This window comes from Leptidea sinapis, chromosome 24 (assembly GCF_905404315.1).
Source record: "Leptidea sinapis chromosome 24, ilLepSina1.1, whole genome shotgun sequence".
Classification (NCBI taxonomy): Eukaryota; Metazoa; Arthropoda; class Insecta; order Lepidoptera; family Pieridae; genus Leptidea; species Leptidea sinapis.
In genome coordinates, this window is record NC_066288.1 from 10,480,865 (window position 1) to 10,500,985 (window position 20,121).

The 20,121-nt window shown below is 34.4% G+C and overlaps 2 protein-coding genes across 5 annotated transcripts in view; one reads left to right on the forward strand and one right to left on the reverse strand.

Annotated features, from left to right (window-relative positions):
* Window positions 1-4,675: 4,675 nt before the first annotated feature.
* On the forward strand, window positions 4,676-7,576 carry LOC126971747 (zinc finger protein 37 homolog). Its single transcript, XM_050818137.1, has 4 exons — window positions 4,676-4,697; window positions 4,822-4,950; window positions 5,063-5,612; window positions 7,325-7,576. The coding sequence occupies exons 2-4, from the start codon at window positions 4,902-4,904 to the stop codon at window positions 7,557-7,559; spliced, it is 834 nt and encodes a 277-aa protein (XP_050674094.1). The 5' UTR covers window positions 4,676-4,697; window positions 4,822-4,901; the 3' UTR covers window positions 7,560-7,576.
* The window catches only part of LOC126971742 (ATP-dependent helicase brm), a 48,306-nt gene continuing 35,747 nt past the window's right edge, over window positions 7,563-20,121 (reverse strand). For 2 of the 4 annotated variants that reach the window (XM_050818127.1, XM_050818129.1), the window contains 7 exons: window positions 19,372-19,492; window positions 17,805-17,990; window positions 15,737-15,930; window positions 13,746-13,874; window positions 13,232-13,364; window positions 9,970-10,150; window positions 7,563-8,620 (listed from right to left, as the gene is read on the reverse strand). In XM_050818127.1, coding sequence (XP_050674084.1) covers window positions 8,484-8,620; window positions 9,970-10,150; window positions 13,232-13,364; window positions 13,746-13,874; window positions 15,737-15,930; window positions 17,805-17,990; window positions 19,372-19,492 — 1,081 coding nt within the window. In that variant the 3' untranslated portion in view covers window positions 7,563-8,483. The remainder of the gene's footprint in view (window positions 8,621-9,969; window positions 10,151-13,231; window positions 13,365-13,745; window positions 13,875-15,736; window positions 15,931-17,804; window positions 17,991-19,371; window positions 19,493-20,121) is intronic. The other 2 variants (XM_050818130.1, XM_050818128.1) reach the window with 1 other exon arrangement.

The following is a 20,121-nucleotide window of genomic DNA, read 5'->3' on the forward strand; positions in this document are numbered from 1 at the left end:
TAAAACCACGGACGAGTTATAAAAGAAGGACTCCGCGCCGTGATATTAGCAAGTGAAGCACCGTTGTGCTAGTGTGTGTGCGGTTACGGGGGATACTAGTTACAGAATATTTTATCCCTTAAATAATCATATATGGCCACAAATACTTATAAATCATCGTTTTTACACTTTTTCACAACGCACGACGACATTTTAAAATATTTTATTGAGACGCAAACTAATCTGTCACAGACTATGATAATTCTCATAATGGCCGCCTATCGGCCTGTAGTAGTGTAAGTGTGTGCGTGGGGCTATGTATTTACACGTTAATTGGCATGTTTTGGTGCTACACTGTTATGTAAGCTGACACGAAGTCCTTATTTTATTACTAGTCCGTGCTTAAAACAAATTTTATTAAAATAACACACAGGAGTTATTATTAGTATTAATAATTTACAACTGTATTTTTGTATGGAGTAAGGAAATTAGGACATTTGTTTATACAATATTCTTTTTAATGTTGCATCTAGTAGTGATCCTATCCATTCAGCTGAGTATCGTTAATTTGCCTCTAAGAATTGACGATTTCTGTTACTTTGTGTTGGATCCCATTATTAGAACTTATTCAAACTCTACGTCAAACTACCATTTAAGTATATCTTTTCCAATAAAAAAAATCATCAAAATCGGTTGGCTTGGTATAGAATTATTTGTCAATTTGTCGGGCACATACTGCAAATTAAAGACTTATATGGTTTTCTCGTAGATGCCACTGTCAGAACTGGACCAAATTAAGACCCAGCACCAGCTTACAAATAAAAAGGATCATCAAATTTGATTCACCCAGGTGAACGTTAGGAGGTAACAAATATAAAAAATACCGTTGAATTGAGAACCTCCTCCTTTTTGAAGTCGGTTAAAAATGTAGTTAGTAATAGTAATAATTCGTTCTATAAATACGAACTAGCGCCAGTTCTTGGGAATGGTCTATCATCACGGGCAGGATTAATGTCGCCTATACAGGGTGTCCCGTAATCAGTGGACCAACGGGATACCCGTGATAGGGGTGGTCATCATCTCTCGAAAACACCAAATTTTACTGTTCTAGGGCCAGTAGTTCAAAAGATATGATTTTTTAAGCATTATTTTGAAAATTCTACCCTTATCAACACAAAAGTTGAAAAAAAATATTTTTTATTTTTATTTTGCCCTGTTTCTTAACTTAAGGTGGCTGAGGAAACATGTGTCTTCACAATTAAATCCATTTTTGTGAATAAATATTGCCAAATTAAAAATTAAAAACCAAAACATGCGCAAATATCAAATAACTAAATTTGCAACGTGATGTTTGAAGCAAGCTAGTGCAAAAAAAATGTATGACAGCCTTGCGGACCATTATTTAAAAAACATCTGCAGTTCATACTGATTCCAAAAAGGTATAACAATATTACATTTTACAAAAAAAATAACTTAATAACCAATTTTAGACTCCAATTGCGAGAAACATTTAAGCGCTATCTATTCTGAGAATTATTTTGTTATCGAGAGAGAGATAACACAATATGCTATCTCTTTCTCGCTCAGGTACCTTTTTCGTTTACGGGGTCCTATTGGCCGACGCCTATGATCCCCACACCCTAATTTTTCAAATTATTCTTAGTTTCATCAGAGACTTGCTCATAGCTCGTAGCTGCACACGTGTTTTTTACTTCGCTACCATTACGACTCTTTTTTTTGGTGACTGACGCTTGAATTGGACCTTGTTTGTCTTTGTGATTTGGATACTGTTTGCCCGGATTTTATAAAATGCCTAATACCTATACTCCTCGTGAATATGCTGAGATGTATTTTATTTACGGTCTGTGTAATGCAAACGCTCGGCAAGCAGCCCGTACGTATCGTGAGCGCTATCCTAATCGCGACCGCTATCCGGATCATCGAATTTTTCTCCGTGTAAATAACGCGTATTTAGAAGGCAGAATTCCCGGAGCTGCAAACAACGTGGGAAGACCTAGAAGAGTCGATGAACTTCAAATACTGGCCGAAGTGACAGAAGAACCTTCTACGAGTGTTCGTCGTATTTCAAGACGTACTGGTATAGCAAAAACAACAGTACATCGCATTTTAAAAAGAAACAGTTTATACCCTTATCATATTCAACGAGTGCAGGCACTATTACCTGCTGATTATCAACGGAGGATAGATTTTTGTGCAGAGATGCTTCGCCGATGCCGACAAGATCCACTATTTTTCAATTCAATATTATGGAGCGATGAATCGTGTTTTAAAAGAGTTGGAGTGTTTAACATTCATAATTTACATGAATGGGCTGTTGTGAATCCACGTATTGTACGAGAAGATAGATTCCAGCACCAGTTTGGAGTCAATTTGTGGGCTGGAATCTTAGATGGTAAACTTATTGGTCCATTTGAGCTCCCACCGAGGCTTAATGGTGCTCGGTACTTGCAATTTTTAAGAAATGACTTAAGTAATTTATTAGCAAATGTACCACAGGAGGTATGTGAGAGGATGTGGTTACAGCATGATGGCGCACCCGCTCATTATTGCAGACAAGTGAGGGAATATTTAAACGAGTCTTACCCAAGTAGGTGGATTGGACGAGGAGGTACAATCCCATGGCCAGCTCGATCACCTGATCTTAATCCATTGGATTATTTTTTATGGGGATATTTTAAAGAATCCGTATATGAAACCGTTAACGATAACGAAAGACAGCTAAGACAAAAACTGAATGTGGTGAGTGAAAAAGTCAAAAATAATGAAAGGGCGTTAAAAAGTTTAAAAAGAAATTTTATAAGAAGATGCCGGCTATGCCTTAGAGTAAGAGGAAGACATTTCGAACATTTATTATAAGAAATAAATAAAAAAATTCTAACTATTTACTTTTGTTTTATTGTAAATTCCGCCAAGAAATTGCTATCTAATGTTGATTTAAAATAATTATTGTCTTTTATTGTTTCACAATAATGATTAATTATACCTTTTTGGAATCAGTATGAACTGCAGATGTTTTTTAAATAATGGTCCGCAAGGCTGTCATACATTTTTTTTGCACTAGCTTGCTTCAAACATCACGTTGCAAATTTAGTTATTTGATATTTGCGCATGTTTTGGTTTTTAATTTTTAATTTGGCAATATTTATTCACAAAAATGGATTTAATTGTGAAGACACATGTTTCCTCAGCCACCTTAAGTTAAGAAACAGGGCAAAATAAAAATAAAAAATATTTTTTTTCAACTTTTGTGTTGATAAGGGTAGAATTTTCAAAATAATGCTTAAAAAATCATATCTTTTGAACTACTGGCCCTAGAACAGTAAAATTTGGTGTTTTCGATAGATGATGACCACCCCTATCACGGGTATCCCGTTGGTCCACTGATTACGGGACACCCTGTATAAGCGTGCTATTGTGTTGGTTATCCGATCCCGGTGCCAGGCTGTCCTCGTCGAAATCACTATCCCATATGAAGACTTCCTCATGAAAGCTGAGAAGGACTAGTTCAGCAAGTACTCTGACTTGGCTAATGAGATTACCGACATATGAGACGTTGACATGACCATAATAGCCCGGATGCCTCTGTCTGCGGCCCTGCCACCGATAGCTTAGCCCATGGGCATGGTTCTGCTGCCGGCGGCACTCCAAGGTTGATATTTTGTATTTGTATGTAACTATCTAATAATATAATAACTATTATTATACATATTTAAAAAACTAAGATATATGAAAGTAAATAGATACATGTGAATAGAAATAAAAAATAACACGATATATTTGATAACCTGATCATTATTAGAGGTCTGACTGCAGTATTCACACAAAATTTTAATAGGTAAATTATTTTAGTTATGTTACGGTCCTATAACAAATAAATAATTAATAGTAAATGCTTTTCATTAATATGTATATATATATATATATTAATTCATTTACATTCCCAATCATCTGTTGAGTATCTGAAATTGTGTCGTACGATTTAATTCCGTTAGGGGTAATTTTTGTCATAATAATAATTTGACAACACCTAAGACTACTCCTGTCAGAACTATTGCTACCGTAAAGTGGCACGCGGAGACTACTTCTTTAATTTTCTACCTAATGTCAATGCAATATATAATTGTCTTGGGTATGTAGGTAGTCAGAATTATTACCTATTACCACTTAGAGAAAAAAGAAAGAATATGCGTATAGAATTGTAAAATGATCTATCTGGAGAAATATTTTCTTAACAGCTCATTGATCTTGGTAATAGCAAAATCCATGTTGATGATTCGACTGGCTGCATAACATTTCCTGTCGATTTTTCGATGTTTAGAGCTTCATCATATTATTGCCAGTGTCAAAGCATAGTTTGCACAATATTTTTATATTTTAATTTTCGGATGTACTGCTATATTACAAAGAGAAAAAGAAAAGAAAACTTTGTGCAATATTTGTTTTTATGTATTTATAGAACACTTAATATAATTATACAATGATATTTTAGTATATTTCAACACACACAATGAAAATTGTTTACATTATAAGTTGTTTATCTAAATCTTAGTACTCTGTGATTAATCAATAAAGCGCCACGCGCTTTGCGGCAGCTTAGCCACTGACGGGTCACGGGATAAATATCAATAGGCCTATGGACTTGCATCCCGTGCCACTAAATAAATTAAAAAAAAAAAAAAATCAATAATAGCCGATAGGTAAATACTAAATTGACATATAAGTTGCCGCGGGAGTAGGTACTAATATTCTTTTCAATTATTCATTGTTTTCGCAGATTATTAAATAAATTTTCCGTTATAATTTATGTACGACTTTTTTAAGATTTGGAATTAGAATATATAATATATAAACGTAACATTTTATTTGTGTATAAACGTAACATTTTACAAGATTACTTAAACATGGAGCAACCACATAATATAAACAAACAAGCAATTGAGAGCTTCAGAAGTAGGTAAAAAAAGTAGTTTACTCATTACTGCATTTTTTTTATCTATTTGCAATTGTTTTTATTGCATTCATAAAAGAATAACTTATATAATTTCACATCAATCATTTTCAGGTTCCTACCACCGGGAAGTAAAGACAACACAACACTTGAGCAAAGATCTTGGATGTGGGGGTAGTCGACGTTACCATTGTACTAAATGTAAATACAGCACACCCCACAGCCAGACACTAAAAAACCATATGCGCCGACACAATGGTGAAAGACCATACCAATGTGATTGTGGGAAATCATTTACCCAGTCTTCAAGTCTCTCTGCACATTTTAAGACACACAGCAATGAGACATTCTATACATGTTCAATATGTGGAAAACAATTTAAGCATGCCTTCACTTTAAAAAAACATTCAAATGTTCATGAAAATGCAAAATTTTCATGCAATATTTGTAAAAAATTACTTAAATCTGTGAAAAGTTTACAGGATCATTTGTATAGACATAATAATGTTAGAAATTTTAGTTGTGAAGATTGTGGAGATACCTTTGTAACATCCTCTGAATTAGCAAATCATAGGAAAAAGCATAATTTAATTAAAAAAGTAGAGTGCTATTTTTGTGGCTATAAAACTCACACAAAGAAAAATTTAGTAATTCATTTAAAACGGTAAGTAACATTTTTATATTAAGTACTTGGAAATAACTTTACCACTTTCTTATTATGGTGTCAGTATGTAATCTTTTTTATTTATGAAAATCAGTTTACAATACTGTCTGCCTTTAAGAGAGGTTTAGTGGTGTGTTTCCAACCTGCATAGTTGATGATATCTAAGTAGAAAATTACGAAAAACTAATGAGGTGGCATTAAAATTATCATTAACACCTACCAATAAATAGTTTTTAGTCATGTATTTAGCACAATACCAAACTTATGTTATTTTCATGTTTTCTGCCTTTTTTGTCAGAATTTCTGCATAAAATAGCATTCTTGATTTTACTCAGTTTGTAGCTGATTTGAAGTGACAATTAACTAAGCTATGTGACATCCTTCCAAAGAAATTTAAGTGTTTAAATTAAGAAGAGTAAGATATAACAACCCACAGCACACAATTGCCCTTCATCTCCATAAATATCATCATTGAGCCTGGTGGAAATATGAGATACTGCTTAAACATTTTATAACATTCTTGTGTTTTCATTGTTTTGATGAAAAGTGTGCATAATTATTCCATATACTTTTATATCATAACTATTGCAACGTCCGATTAATGACAGCTGGCAGGTAGCGAAACATCCGATGACACGATTAAGATTATCCGACGGCAAGCGCGAGATTCATCATTATTAAAAGCGATATAATTACATAACGACTCCATCTATGCCTATATAAAAAATACATTCACATAGTTAAAAGTATAGAAAATCAATGTGTAAAATCATAAATTATGTTTTTGAACCCAAGTTATAAATAAATAAAAGGTTAAAGCTCAAGATTATAGGTAGAAATGTGATAACATTTTCATTATATTAAGTTTTTATGTAAAATATTAGCGCGCACATTAATAAAACTTGATTATTATTGAAATAGACTATATAACCTATTTTTTGATATTAATATGTCATTACTTCGACTTACGGGATTGTTGCATTAAACTAAAGTAAAGCACCCATTCTTAGTATATACCTACAATTTATCTGCGGAATGCACAAGTAAAACGTGAAATACTTGGTTGTCTCAATACATCCAGATTGTTGAATATTATAAACATTATATTTATGATATTTTGTCCCTATTACAAGCAATGATTTACTGTTAATTAATTGGATTACAATAAAAATTTGATATTTAAACCAAATCGATAAAGTAGTATTGATCATACTGTTATAACTTGTCGATTTAATGTCGTAAGAAGAATTTTATATGTAATTTGTAGATAAAATCGGAAACTAGATATCATGAGGATTAATTTCATATAAAACAAATATAATACGTAATTAAAATATTACACTTACATGATACACAAAACAATAACAAAACACTTGACACTACAAAAACAAACAAATGACAATTCCCCCCGCAAAGCGATTTTCAATAAATTATTTCTTTTAATTTTTGCTCGGATACTTGATATTTAAAGATAAGCCTATTACAATTACTTACCATAGAGTCTTAAAAAATCGTATTTGACAAGCTAATTCACTCATACTACAGATTATAACACAAAATAAATACGCAAGTCGACTGGGCCACTCTGGTTGCCTGGACGTTTGACTGTCTAAAGAAAAAAGCCGCTCTAGTTGCCCAGACGTTTCACTAGATAAATGAATAATTAAAATGGTTGTAAATGTTGAGGATAATGGAAAATGTTTAATTTTCAGCCACACCGGTGATAAATGTCATAAATGTACTGAATGTGAAGTGACATTCTATTCAAGTGGAGACTTACAAAGACACAAACGTGTTCATACTTGTGAGAAGCCCTACTCATGTATAATCTGTTCTCAAAAGTTTTCATACAGTCCTAGTGTTAACAAACACATGCTGACAGTACATAATATTATTAAGTTCAAATGGAAGGATATAAGGAAAAGTTTAATAACTAAAAGTAAATAAAAGTTGTTTCAAAGATATCTATGGTTTTATTAATATTTCAGAGTCAATTCATAAAATATCATAATGAAAATTTAACTAAGCTTACTCTAAATATATTATGGATAGTTGTAATGGTTCATATTTTCGAATCAGATCAGAAGTTACACATGAAAAATCCAAGTCAATTTATAAAAATATTTAAAAATGAGCTTAAAACATTAATACAAAAGCATTAAATCTAAACCTTATATTATACTGAAATTGAATTACAAGTAAATCTTATTACTTTTCTATTATAATTACTGTTATTAACAGCTATTTTATTCTGTGAACAGTATATGTCTTGATCCATCACTATTGCGGAACAGTTAATACAAGTGGAAGAAATTGGGGGCCATAAATAGAGCATGGTACTTGAAGCCTACATTCTAGAGCTCGACAAAGCGCAGGTCTGGTGTCATATGGAGTATTGTTGTCTCTGATCTGGTGCATCCCAGTATCAGCTCGAACCAATTAATATGAAGGGCTACAAATTATAAATTATGTAACTCAGCTGAAAGCTAGTATAGCTACAGCTGAACAACTAGCCTTACTAAAACTAGTGAATGAAGATATTGTTTTTAATCTCAAAATCATTAAAAATATTTCTGCAATTAGTTTTATGATAGATGTGATATTTACATGCATTAATTTGCGTTGTCATAAATATCTATAGGCCAGAGGATACTAACCAAATCACTTGATATAGATCAAATATTTGCAAGCAACTGATTTCAATTTTTCTAAGATATAAAGGATATTTTTTTTTCCTCTGCATAATTGTGTAACACTCACAATAGCTACCTGGCACTTCCACTTGTATTTTCTACTCCGTTATTATAATTGAATGCAAAACATAGTATTCTTAGCATTATAAATTCTAATATTATATTTAAATACTAATGTTTAATCCTCATCATAATCTTCATCGTCGGAGATGTATTTGCGTTGTTTACGTTTGCGGGGAGTACTTTTACTCTTTCCTTTCAATTTTATTTTCATTTTCATGGAACGGTTGGATTCACCATCCGAATCATCTTCATCTGAAATTACCAATATTATTCGTTATTTTGTTGTTCTATCTCAATGTACACACGGTTAACATTTAGATCCTGCTAGCCTGTAAATATTTGTACCTACTTAATTATATTATATGAATAAGATGATAATCATTTAACTTTAATTATATAAAGTAAAAGGTATGGAAAATTCGGAATTGCAAAATGGGCGGGCGCTCCCCAGTACCAGCTTCTTCCAATGGACCGCATAAAACAGAGGGCGGCCCGAATGCAACTTCAACAAACCTGGTGGGGCAGAATAAAGTTCACTTTTCCTTGGCAAATATATAGCTGTACACATGGTGTGAGCAGGTGCAGAGTCTTACATTATTGTGCTGCATATGTTCAACGTAAATTTCAATTTTAGGATGCAGCAGTGTCTTTCTAGCAGAGCTTTCAGTTATTTAAACAATAGCTGAAGAGGTTCTAAGAAACTGGTTCCACCCTACCAATGAGACGTCAAGGTCGCTCCCGTACTTTATCTATGGAAGGAAATGCGGAACTCTCTTACTATTTCGCGAAGCCATAAAAGGCGAATTTTGAGATTTGATATGACGCTAATATGGTCCAGTTTATTTATACAAGCAAAAACTTTTCCATGATGAACAACAAAACAAAAAACACACAAAAAGGGCGTCATTTTCCATCTTTATGTTAAGAGTCTCAGATGAAGCCTACTTTTACCTGAACGGATTTGTCAACACGCAGAATTTCCGTTTTTGGAGTGCTGATATGCCTTCACAGTATCAAAAGCCACTCTACTGCCAAAAAGTGACGATTTGGTCTGTCATTTCAGGCAAAGGGCTCATGAAAATTCTCAAGGTCACACAGTAACATTGAATACAGGCCGTTACGTTTTTTTTTATATGAGAGGGAGAAATCGCGAAAGAGGCACACGTGATTGGGACTGGTGAGGAAACTGCCCATGGACATCCGCAACAGCAGGAGTTAAGAGATGCGTTGCCGGCCTCTGAGGGGTTGTGATCTTTTATTGAAGGTCCCTAAGTCATATCGGTTCGGGAGAATAGCAGCCGGTAATTGATTCCACAAAGTGGGTAGCGAGGTAAGAAATTTCTTGCAAAACGAGCGACTTGAAATTAAGCATAGTTATAAGTCCAAAATAAAAATTATTTATAGTGAAAGCGTGGCCAACTTTTCAGCCATGCCCGGATGGGCATGTAGCACACTTGAGGTGGATACCTCAAGTGGGCTACATGGTAAAGAGAGATCCAACTTAAATAAATATAAAATAAAATAATAAGTTCTGTACAACTATGATAACCTCTGTACTCTTACTATAAATGCAAAAGGTACATAAGATTTAATATTTATACCTTTTTCATTATCGTCGGACGCGTCAGAGTTCTGCCCGCTCTCATAACGCCGCCGTATCTCTATAAACACGTTCCGCAGTCGCACCGAGTCCGCATATATCAGCGACACCTCTTCGTTGTAGGTCTGGGCATTCGCGCACAGTGTGAAGAAATCGCGCTCCAAATCCGTAATGTCCATATACTAAAACAATATGAAATATTCTTAAGTAACGGTTTGTTTTTTTTTAATTAAAAAGTTTTCCTGACTAGGTAGGTATACAGAGGCGGAAATGCAATAAATTAGTGACCGTGTTGAGTGAGAACGTATGCGCATGAATGTCTCAAAGACGAAATCAATGGTATACAAGGTGTTAAAACGGGTGTATAAATATAAGTATTTGAGCACATAGGTGGAAAAAAAATGGGACAGTGACTTTGAACAAAAAAACCGCATTGAAAACGTATAGAGCTCCTTTGGTAACATGAAAAAGCTTATATGCAGTCGCAGTCCAGTATATATGGCCTATATATAAATTCTATATAGGCCTCTGTTAAAGAGCAACTCCGGAAATCTATAGAAGCATTTGAAATGTGTGCATATAGCCACTTGAAACCCATAAACTTGACACATCGAGTGATCAATGTTAAAGAGCCAACCCTACGTCGAGCTGGGAGTAAATGCGAACTGATATAGACCATCAAAATATTTTTGATGTGTGGCTAATGTAGTTAGTTTCACAATTATTTATATTTCGACAGACGTTGTTCTGTTACCTCTACTCGTCGAAAAGAATATTCCTACCAAATTTCAAGTCTCTACGCCTTATGGTTCCAGAGATATCGTGATGAGTGATATACGTGGAAATCTCTTATATATATATATATATATATATATATATATATATATATATATATATAGATTGACCATGGGAAATGGATTTTCTAGATTCAGACCACAAACTTTCAAGAATAGTTAATGGTCATGGCGAATGCAAGACGGATCGGAAATTAAAGATTTGCGGGCTAACTCGACATGCAAAATGTTCATGAAGTGAACGAAATGAAGCTGCAGATCATGAAGAATTGCTATTATCATTGCTGTATTGATCTCTTCATGTCGTTGTTCCTCCATGGTGCCCATGAAATATAATTGTTAAAATTCTAAATCTTCGAGAGATTGCAATGATCCAATTCGATGGTGAATCTATCCTTGTATCTACAAAAGCAAAGTCGAATTATTGATTTGTAAACACTTATTTTTAGAATTAGCATACATAATACGTAGGAATAAGTATTGCAGGTATGTTATTCTTCTACTGTATTGTGTGTAAGAATATAAATAAATTAATACCCTGAATGTCGGATTAAATCGTCGTTCTTAGATAATGTCTGCCCCAAATGAGGACATTTGGGGCAGACATTGTATTTTTGAATGTTTGCTAGAAAATGTCGTGATTCGGTAGTTTCCCGGCAGCACAATACTGGCGTTTCTCCGGAAAATACTTGCAAACAACGTCCATTGACCCAATGTGAACGCTAGTATGCAAGCGGTAATCAGTACTGCAATAGTATCGAAACGCTGCTCGATTCAAATCAGTACTTCATACATTTCTTCTTGTGCGTCGAAAATTATCTAGTTGTTGATCTCTGAGGTTTACTGGCTGCCTCGCTTTGCTCTTGTGATTCAGAAACACAACGTCGAGCCCTTACTAACGCGTTGCTTTTTATCTGCAATTTCTTGTTCTTCGTCAGTCCAATTCGCAATGTTTTGAATCCTAGTTGCATTACGTCTATGTCGGGAAAGATGGCACAATAAGCTAATAGAAACTTGAAACAAGCACACCCACCCAATGACATTCTATACATAAGAACGTCATTTGCAGCCACCAGTCAACTTGAATAACATGACGTGCACTGTCAGTTGTATTTTATTACTCATGTAGCGTGAAACTAACAAAAAACTTCATTGAAATCTTTCTATTCTCCAGATATCATGAAAATGTCAATCCATACAAAATGTATGAGAAAATAAATGAGTTTATAATTATATTTTTTTGCGATTTTTTAGATATTTTATTACTTATTATCCTATTCCGGACTAAGAGAAACCCAAAAAATCAAACAACAGAAAAAATGGTCTAGCCGTTCTTGAGTTATAAATGGTGTAACTAACACGACTGTTATTATGTTACTGTTTGTTTGTCCTAATAAAGTAAATAAATAAATCAAAAGAAAGGTTGCGTATTAAGGTCACGTGATTAAGTACTCTAGATACGAGCTTCTTTAGTTGATCATGTTGAGCAAGCATTTTGTTTAAAATTATAAATACTGAGGGTGCCTCCGTAAATCATCGTCGTTCGAAGACATTTAGCCCAAAGAAAATATAATCTGATTTAACCAACGACACTGGAGGAGGCAGCTAGTCAAGGTAAATTTTACTCAAATTGTTGGCGATATGTTTCAGTGTCGTGCAATGGAAGAAAACGTTGGTAATTGTTCAGAGAGTTGCAAACAGGACAAACGAGCCGAGTTACCTGAAGCTGGCCACCAAAGAAAGATTGCACCCTTTTGTGTGGTCACGTGCTAACAATAAAAATTGTAAACAGTTCTCAGGAACCGTGTTTCTATTTTAGCCGGTAAGTTAGTATGGCGATCGGACGGAACCCTAGAGGTGCAAGTTCGAGTCCCGCATCCTTCATAAATTTTGGTACAAACCAATTTAGCATAAATTAGTATTTCACATGCCAACACACCGTGTACTCTTTTGGGGCTTGGTAGTTATCCAATATTTATGCTGCTTGCGTTGACAAATTGAAAATTTGAAAAAATAAATACGCGTATGCTGCATAATATAATCGTCGTTCGAATTTGCTAACAATACTTGTGAATAGGCAGTCTTGTCAAATGAAATGTTTCCCATTTTTTTTGGCCATTAGTGATCACTGCTTCTGATGCATTCTCGCAACATAAGATAACTCACGGGAGTAGTACAGTAACGTTGAGTTTTCGTGAATCGTGAAATCGATAGCTACTAATCGGCCGCAGCGTAAAGGCCCCTTTACCACGCGTACATCATTTAAATTCAGTCTTCTAATTTTATCCACAATGAAGTTATAGGCGGTCGAAAATGGCCTAAACTGCTACGAGAAATGGTACGGCCGTGTTTGTTTTAGCAAAAATTATTTACGGAACTATACTGGTGTTTTCCGACCCCCGTATCAGAAACACGTAACCTTATTATCTTCGGTAGATGCCATTATAAATACTCAAAAGACTGACTTACTTTCCCCTCTTCAATTCTATACATAATCTTTTTTATATCGAGAGGTTTCTTTATGATGTCGTAGTAGTCGGGCAGTTCTCGGCGTGAAGGCAGCTTCATGAAGGGCTCCGACAGTTGGCGGCCGTTGCTGTGTCAATAATTGAAAAAATATTATTAAATTTAGTTATTTACATGTTGGTAGACGAGACGCCGTTAATAGAATAACGAGTTAACAGTTTTTTTTCTGCCAGTAAGCAGATATATTTTTAGTAGTTACTAAAGACATATCTGATGATACCACCATTTTAAAAACCTACTAGATTTATACACACAGTATGCAGGTATTATATTTGTCAAGTTTCATATCATTTAAATACAACGGTCAATAGACGACAATAAACTGCATCATAAAACAGTTAATTTTTCTTCTTCTTCTTACTTTCCATTGGTAAGTCAATAATTGTTTTATTTTTTTTAATTTAATAGTTAATTAACACTTAATTCGCGATGCCAACTCGATGAGGTGGATACTTACTCATCAGTGTAGTCAATAACCTTCTTCATAATACTTTTAAGGCGCTTCTTCAATTGATTGACTTCCGTCTTGCTCTTTTTCTTTGAGGAACTGGGGGTTTCTTCTTCTTCAGAGTCTTCTTGGTTGCGCCTGTTATTTGAAAAATAAAATATTATACACTTATATTATTTGACAAAGTTGACATAATATAGTCAATATTTACTGTAAATTATATAATGCGTTTCATCTTAACCCATTTATTGCTCACAGACAGATCCGGACACATGCCTTTGAATAAGTTTAAATTTTTGATGAAAATTACAGAGTCACCTCTATGTGATTCATGTGGAATAATAATTGAGGATGTTGAACACTTATTAAATGAATGTGTCCGATTTCAGTCTAGTAGACACGAAATTGTAGGACTTATGGGTTTGAACAGATTTGATATGGGCATGTTTGTAAATATACTTGCCCGTCCTGCATCTAAGGATGCCATAAGTCTGTTTGAATCCATAAGTCTTATTTGTTGAAGACTGTATAACTTGCTTTGCCTTTTATTAATTTGTTTTTAGTTTGTTAAGCTAAGAATTTTGTTTTTCTTTTGTTTTAGTGTTAATGTACTTAGATTATAATGGGGCTGACGTGTACATACATATAAAAGCCCCTAAATAATAAAGAAAAAAAAAACTTAACACATAACACAATTTCCATGCCAGCATCGCACCCGTGTGCATTTTATGTATGTTTGTCTGTGTGCCTACAAAGTATGGGATGTTTGGTCAATGTTTTACAATAGGATAATTTCTTTACGGTGTGCTCTATTAAATGTTGAGATTTTTTAATATACCTTAATTCAGATAACATAATATTTATTGTTAATATTCTGTACATTAATGCCGGTGTGGCGTGCCAGTAGATAGATGTTATCTCTAACGTATCGTTCGCCATTTTGACATTAATGAAAGTCATCCGCAAGGAAATTTGTCACAATATACCAGCTATTTTAGAGCCATATGATATTACTCGCCGCGAGGCCAAGCGTCCTGACGAAATGAACCTGATTGTTCGAGCAATCGGATCAAAGTTGTATGGAGGGCATAAGGCGGAATAATACACTGACAGAAGAAATATTTACCTACGTACTTTGCCTACTTAATAATTTCTGATAATGTTAAGGTATATGTGTATGTATTTTTTATTTTCTCAAAATTAATTCCTTTACAATAATTTTTGATTGTCACTAGAATACTCAAATACTATCACCGCTTTGGAAACAAATGGCGCTCTGAGAGAAAAGAAACAAGTTATACTATATTAGCAGTGTGGTATTGCGGTGCTACTCACGTAATTTCAAAATCGTTGCTGTTAAGTTTCGATCCTATCAACATTTTGCTATAGATTCGTATTCATATCATTTCCCTACAACCTTAACTGTATTAGAGACGCACGTCAACGACATTTGAACGACAAGCCCACACGAAGTTTAGTAATAGTCTTCAAATAAGAAGTTACCAATATTGTTGTACCAAATCTAAAATATTTCTACGACTATTAAAAGGGTTATCTATTATCTATGCACTATTATAATATAATGTTGTTGTCAACTCAACCAAACCGTCAGTTCTTGTTACGAGAATACGCATCAATATCTAAATAAGGATTGTGTGGTTTTTCTGAAACCACGGTAAAATTGACATTTTTTTTTCACATTATAGACATATAACTAATAACAACATTTACATTAAACACTGACAAAAATAAACAAAATAACGTGGAGCACTGGCACAAATGATTAATAGTCTATACACTACACGGACAGCTGTTGCGAACTATAGGACCGTCACGCGCCATGCAACACACAGACGAAAAAGTTTGAGACGATGTAATAAAAGTTCCACTTTAATAAGAATAAGCAATCGGAACTGAACCGTCAATTTGTATTACAAGAACACGAGATTAAAAATTTTGCCATAAGGTCGCTTCGATCCTATTTTGGTTTTGACACTGACCGTCGTTTCCGGCCCTTCTTCCTCTTCTTGTCGAGCACCTCGTCATCATCGTCTTCCTCCTCTTCCTCGAACTCGTCGTCGATCGCCTTCAGCCACTCCTTCTCCGTCAGCGAGTCCGTGTAGTCCACCTCCTTGCGCTGCCTCGATCCTCGACCCAGCGTTTCATCTTCGTCCAGGTAGTTCCAACCTTGAGCCTGAATCATATTTATGAACTCAGCTTTATAAATGACAACACTCTAAAATAACTCATTAAGCAATTTTTAAAATAAAAGATGGGACTTTTGTCGTATCAGTTATGACACGCTCGAACCTGAATTAGTTATTTATGCAACTGTTGTGTAATAAGGGGTATTAAAACACGAATGTGGATTTATTTTTTGAGTGATAATAGTATCACATGAGTGTTTTTAATACCTAATTATCAACAGTTGCATACAAGACTTTATCTACACCCAGAATATGAATCCTCTAAAAGATTCTGGAACAGTTAGCTTACTGCTAACATTAAAACACCAGTCCTAGTAGTAACCTAATATCATTCATTACTGATTATATACAAATAAAATAAGTATTAATGAAACAATTATTTATTTTAGTAGTAATTTACATTTTGTATAGTGCAATAATTAAAATTCACTCGTATATAATGTTCTTTTGCAGCGTTTAAAATGAATCGCTTATTTTTTGTAAACAATACAATAAAAATATCGAAAAAAATGGCGGGGATTCGAATAACCTACTTTTTTTACGGCGCGCGGCGTTCTGGGAGTGTGGAGCGCGCGTAAACGAAAATGTTCTTTTTTTGAAATTCATACAGATACCACGTATCGAGCAATAAGAATGTGGCTGTATGTTGAAACTCTTTGCGCATGAAGGGATAAAAAAAAACAGAGGAGTGTTGTTATGAAATTCAGTACAACATTACAAAACTCTTTTGGGTGATGTAATGGTTATTAGAACATTGGGTGTTTTAATGTTGGCAATAAACTAACTGTTTCAGAATCTTTAATAGAGGATTTAAAGCATGGATGTAGATAAAAAATTAATATACACAGTGCCTGTCCAAACAGGTAAAGTACTGAGAACCCGCTCGGACATGACTGTAGCATCGAGCGGGCAGCCTAATACCGAGCGGACGTGTCTGTTCGATCCACAAATTTAATATGAATTAAATGCATTATAATCTGATTTGTAAACTATTCATAATTGTTAATTTGTTTGTGCGTGAATAAAAGTGTTGAGAATCAAGTCGCCCACGATGTTCAATTCTGAGGAGGTGGCCAACCCAGTCCTATTATCCAGCCTAAGCTGACAAATAAACCACAAAATTTGATACACGTCAAGCAAAAGTGAACCTAATGAACACAAACACTGCCCAAAAAGTGAAACTATGAAAAGACGTTAATACCTCACTTGCTTAATTTGAATCTTTAAGACAGGATTGAATACACAGCACACAGTGAAGACGTATCCGCTGCCCAGTAAAAGTCCAAGATTAAGATCATTTATACGCCAAGATAGACTGACAATTGAGATTGACACTTAACCTCTAGTTTGAGCAATGTACACACACTAACAGAGTGACATACAAATCGCGACTGTAATACGTAGCTTGTCACGCACACTAAAGTAATAAACGTGGCCCCTATTCATCGGTTGTCTAGCAGCAAGAGGCTCTAACTAGACGTATATATATAAAATATTTTAGTCCAAGACTTGCAAATTTTTTATTTATAACAATGAGTGACGAGAGGAGCAGGATGTTCAGCTGATGCAAATAGATACGCCCTGCCCATTACAACATATTGCCGCTCAGGATTATCGAAAAACCCAAAAACTCTGAGCAACACTACAATTGCGCTCGTCACCTTGAAACATATAAGATGTCAAGTCTCATTTGCCCAGCAATTTCACTAGCTACGGCGCCCTTCAGACCGAAACACAATAATGCTAACAAATAACTGCTTCACTGCAGAAAAAGGCGTCGTTCTGGCACCCATAATCTAGGCGGCATACTGTGCAAAGGAGCCTCCCACAGGAAAATATAGACATGAATTGACCAGCATACCTTATTGCAGACAACTTCGTCATCATGCTTGACCAGCCAGTCGGGTAGCTCCGACTCCTCGATGAGTCTGCTCTGTGTCTCGTTCTTCTTTCGCTCTATGTCAATCTGCTTGAATATTTCCAGCTCTTCCTCGGAGCGAGCTATCATCTCATTGATCAGATCATCGTCTGGCACTTCATTCTCTTCCTGTGGGTGTGATAAATAAATTAGAAAAATCATTATTTTTTAGAAAACTCCATTAAGGCTGGGCTGCATCATATTAGCTGTTATAATTAAGGTTTAAGTCAAGGGAGAATGGCGAGAATGCATGCATGTATTTTGGGACCCACCGAAAGAAATGGCGTACATCATGGGAATTTATTAAAAATTGTAGAACGTAACAAAACTAAGAAAAAAGATGTAGCTAGAAGTGAAATATAACCTAAAATTATTAATCAATATCTATTGTTCAATCAATAATTTGTATCTTTTGTCTATGCCTAATTTTTGTCTGCTAAAAGATAATATAATATTATATACTATAATATATAATACATATGTGCAGAGTTGGCCAGCAGCTCATAATTGGAAATTCACGAGTCATTCTTTTTTCAAGCAGGTATCGAATCTTTTAAAGTGAATGATTTCAGTATCAAAAAATCGATAGTAATCTTATTGAATCATATTTAGAATTACTACTGAATTACTGATTTGAGTAGGTGTCAGAACATAAAAAATGACTGTCATGTATAAACATCATATAAACTTCAGTTTATCTATCTATATATATATAAATGAATTGCTGTTCGTTAGTCTCGCTAAAACTCGAGAACGGCTGGACCGATTAGGCTAATTTTGGTCTTGAATTATTTGTGGAAGTCCAGAGAAGGTTTAAAAGATGAATAAATAGGAAAATGCTGTTAAATTAAATAAAAACAACAAATTTGTTTTTCCTTTGATGTGTCCATACATAATTTCTATGAGAGAATTTATTGACGCACGGTTTGACAGTTCTGCTGTGAAACAATTTCATTGATTGTGAAAATTGGACAGCAGGGTGCATATTTTACGAAGTAATTTTTGATGTTATGATATATTATGGACAAATTCATATAAAAACATTATTTTTTTTATTATATACAGAACAACGTCTGTCGGGTCAGCTAGTAATTAATATAAACTTGTACTTGTACAATGCTTCCTTAATTTTAAAACTATGTGGGTCCATCTCATTCCGATCATTCTCGCCATCCTCCTTTAACGTTAACAGAAACATTGACTTTAACATAGACTGCGGAATGTATTGCACCATCGTCTTCCATGGCATAGTTAAAGTTCAAAAGTGTCATAATAAGATCAAGTCAATATCTACTTAACATTAACAATAGCTTTAACCGGCGAAGATTGGACGGTTACGGTTAACAGTTAAAATTATGACGTCATCTAAAAAATTGTCGAATGGTGCAACTCATTTTTCGTATAAACAGTACTTTAACATGTTTGTTATTGCTAAAGTTAGTTGGTGGGTACAGCGTTAAAATAGTAAAATTTTATGTTACACAAACCCTTTTCACTAAAAAAATTATACCTCTTCATCATCTCCATCTTGGTGGAGGATACTCTGCAAGAACTGCTGCCTCTCGGATCCCGTAGACTTTTGATCGAACATTCCCGCTTGAATTACTTTTTCGTCCATGTTTAATTTGTACCTTGATAAATAGAGGAGAATGGTATTGATTGCGAATTATAAAGAATATCATCATATTTAGATTTTTTATGTACAGTAGGCTCAATTAAAAAAAAAAAAATATGTAAAAAAATTTTTGAGATACAACCTATAGTTTCCGAAATATTAAAGTAGTTAAGCTAGGCGCTACGAAGCGGGGTCGCTGACCGCTATGACGCCACTACACTACACGCACTCATTATCGGGTTCTCTCTGCGGTTCCCGTAGTTCGCGCGAATATTTCATAAAATTGAAATAAAATACTACCGAAACGAAAATTATCGTAACAAAACTATTCGCTTGATCTAATTGAAACAAAAACAAGTGTAATTCTAGATATTTTATTTTTTCATTCTCGATTTTCATACGAGAAATTCATTACATAAAATCGTACTGGATTTTTAAATGCTAGATAATATTATAAACGCGACTATGACCACGATAAGAATTTAACTGTGACAAAATTACCTATAGAAGCTAGTCGAAAATAATATTAACCTCTACTGGTTCTTCTGTGATAATATAACTATTCACTTGTCGTGATATAATAAATGCGTATATGAGCGCAATGTGCTTCCCACTCCTGTGATTATAATTACAAATGATTTCGAT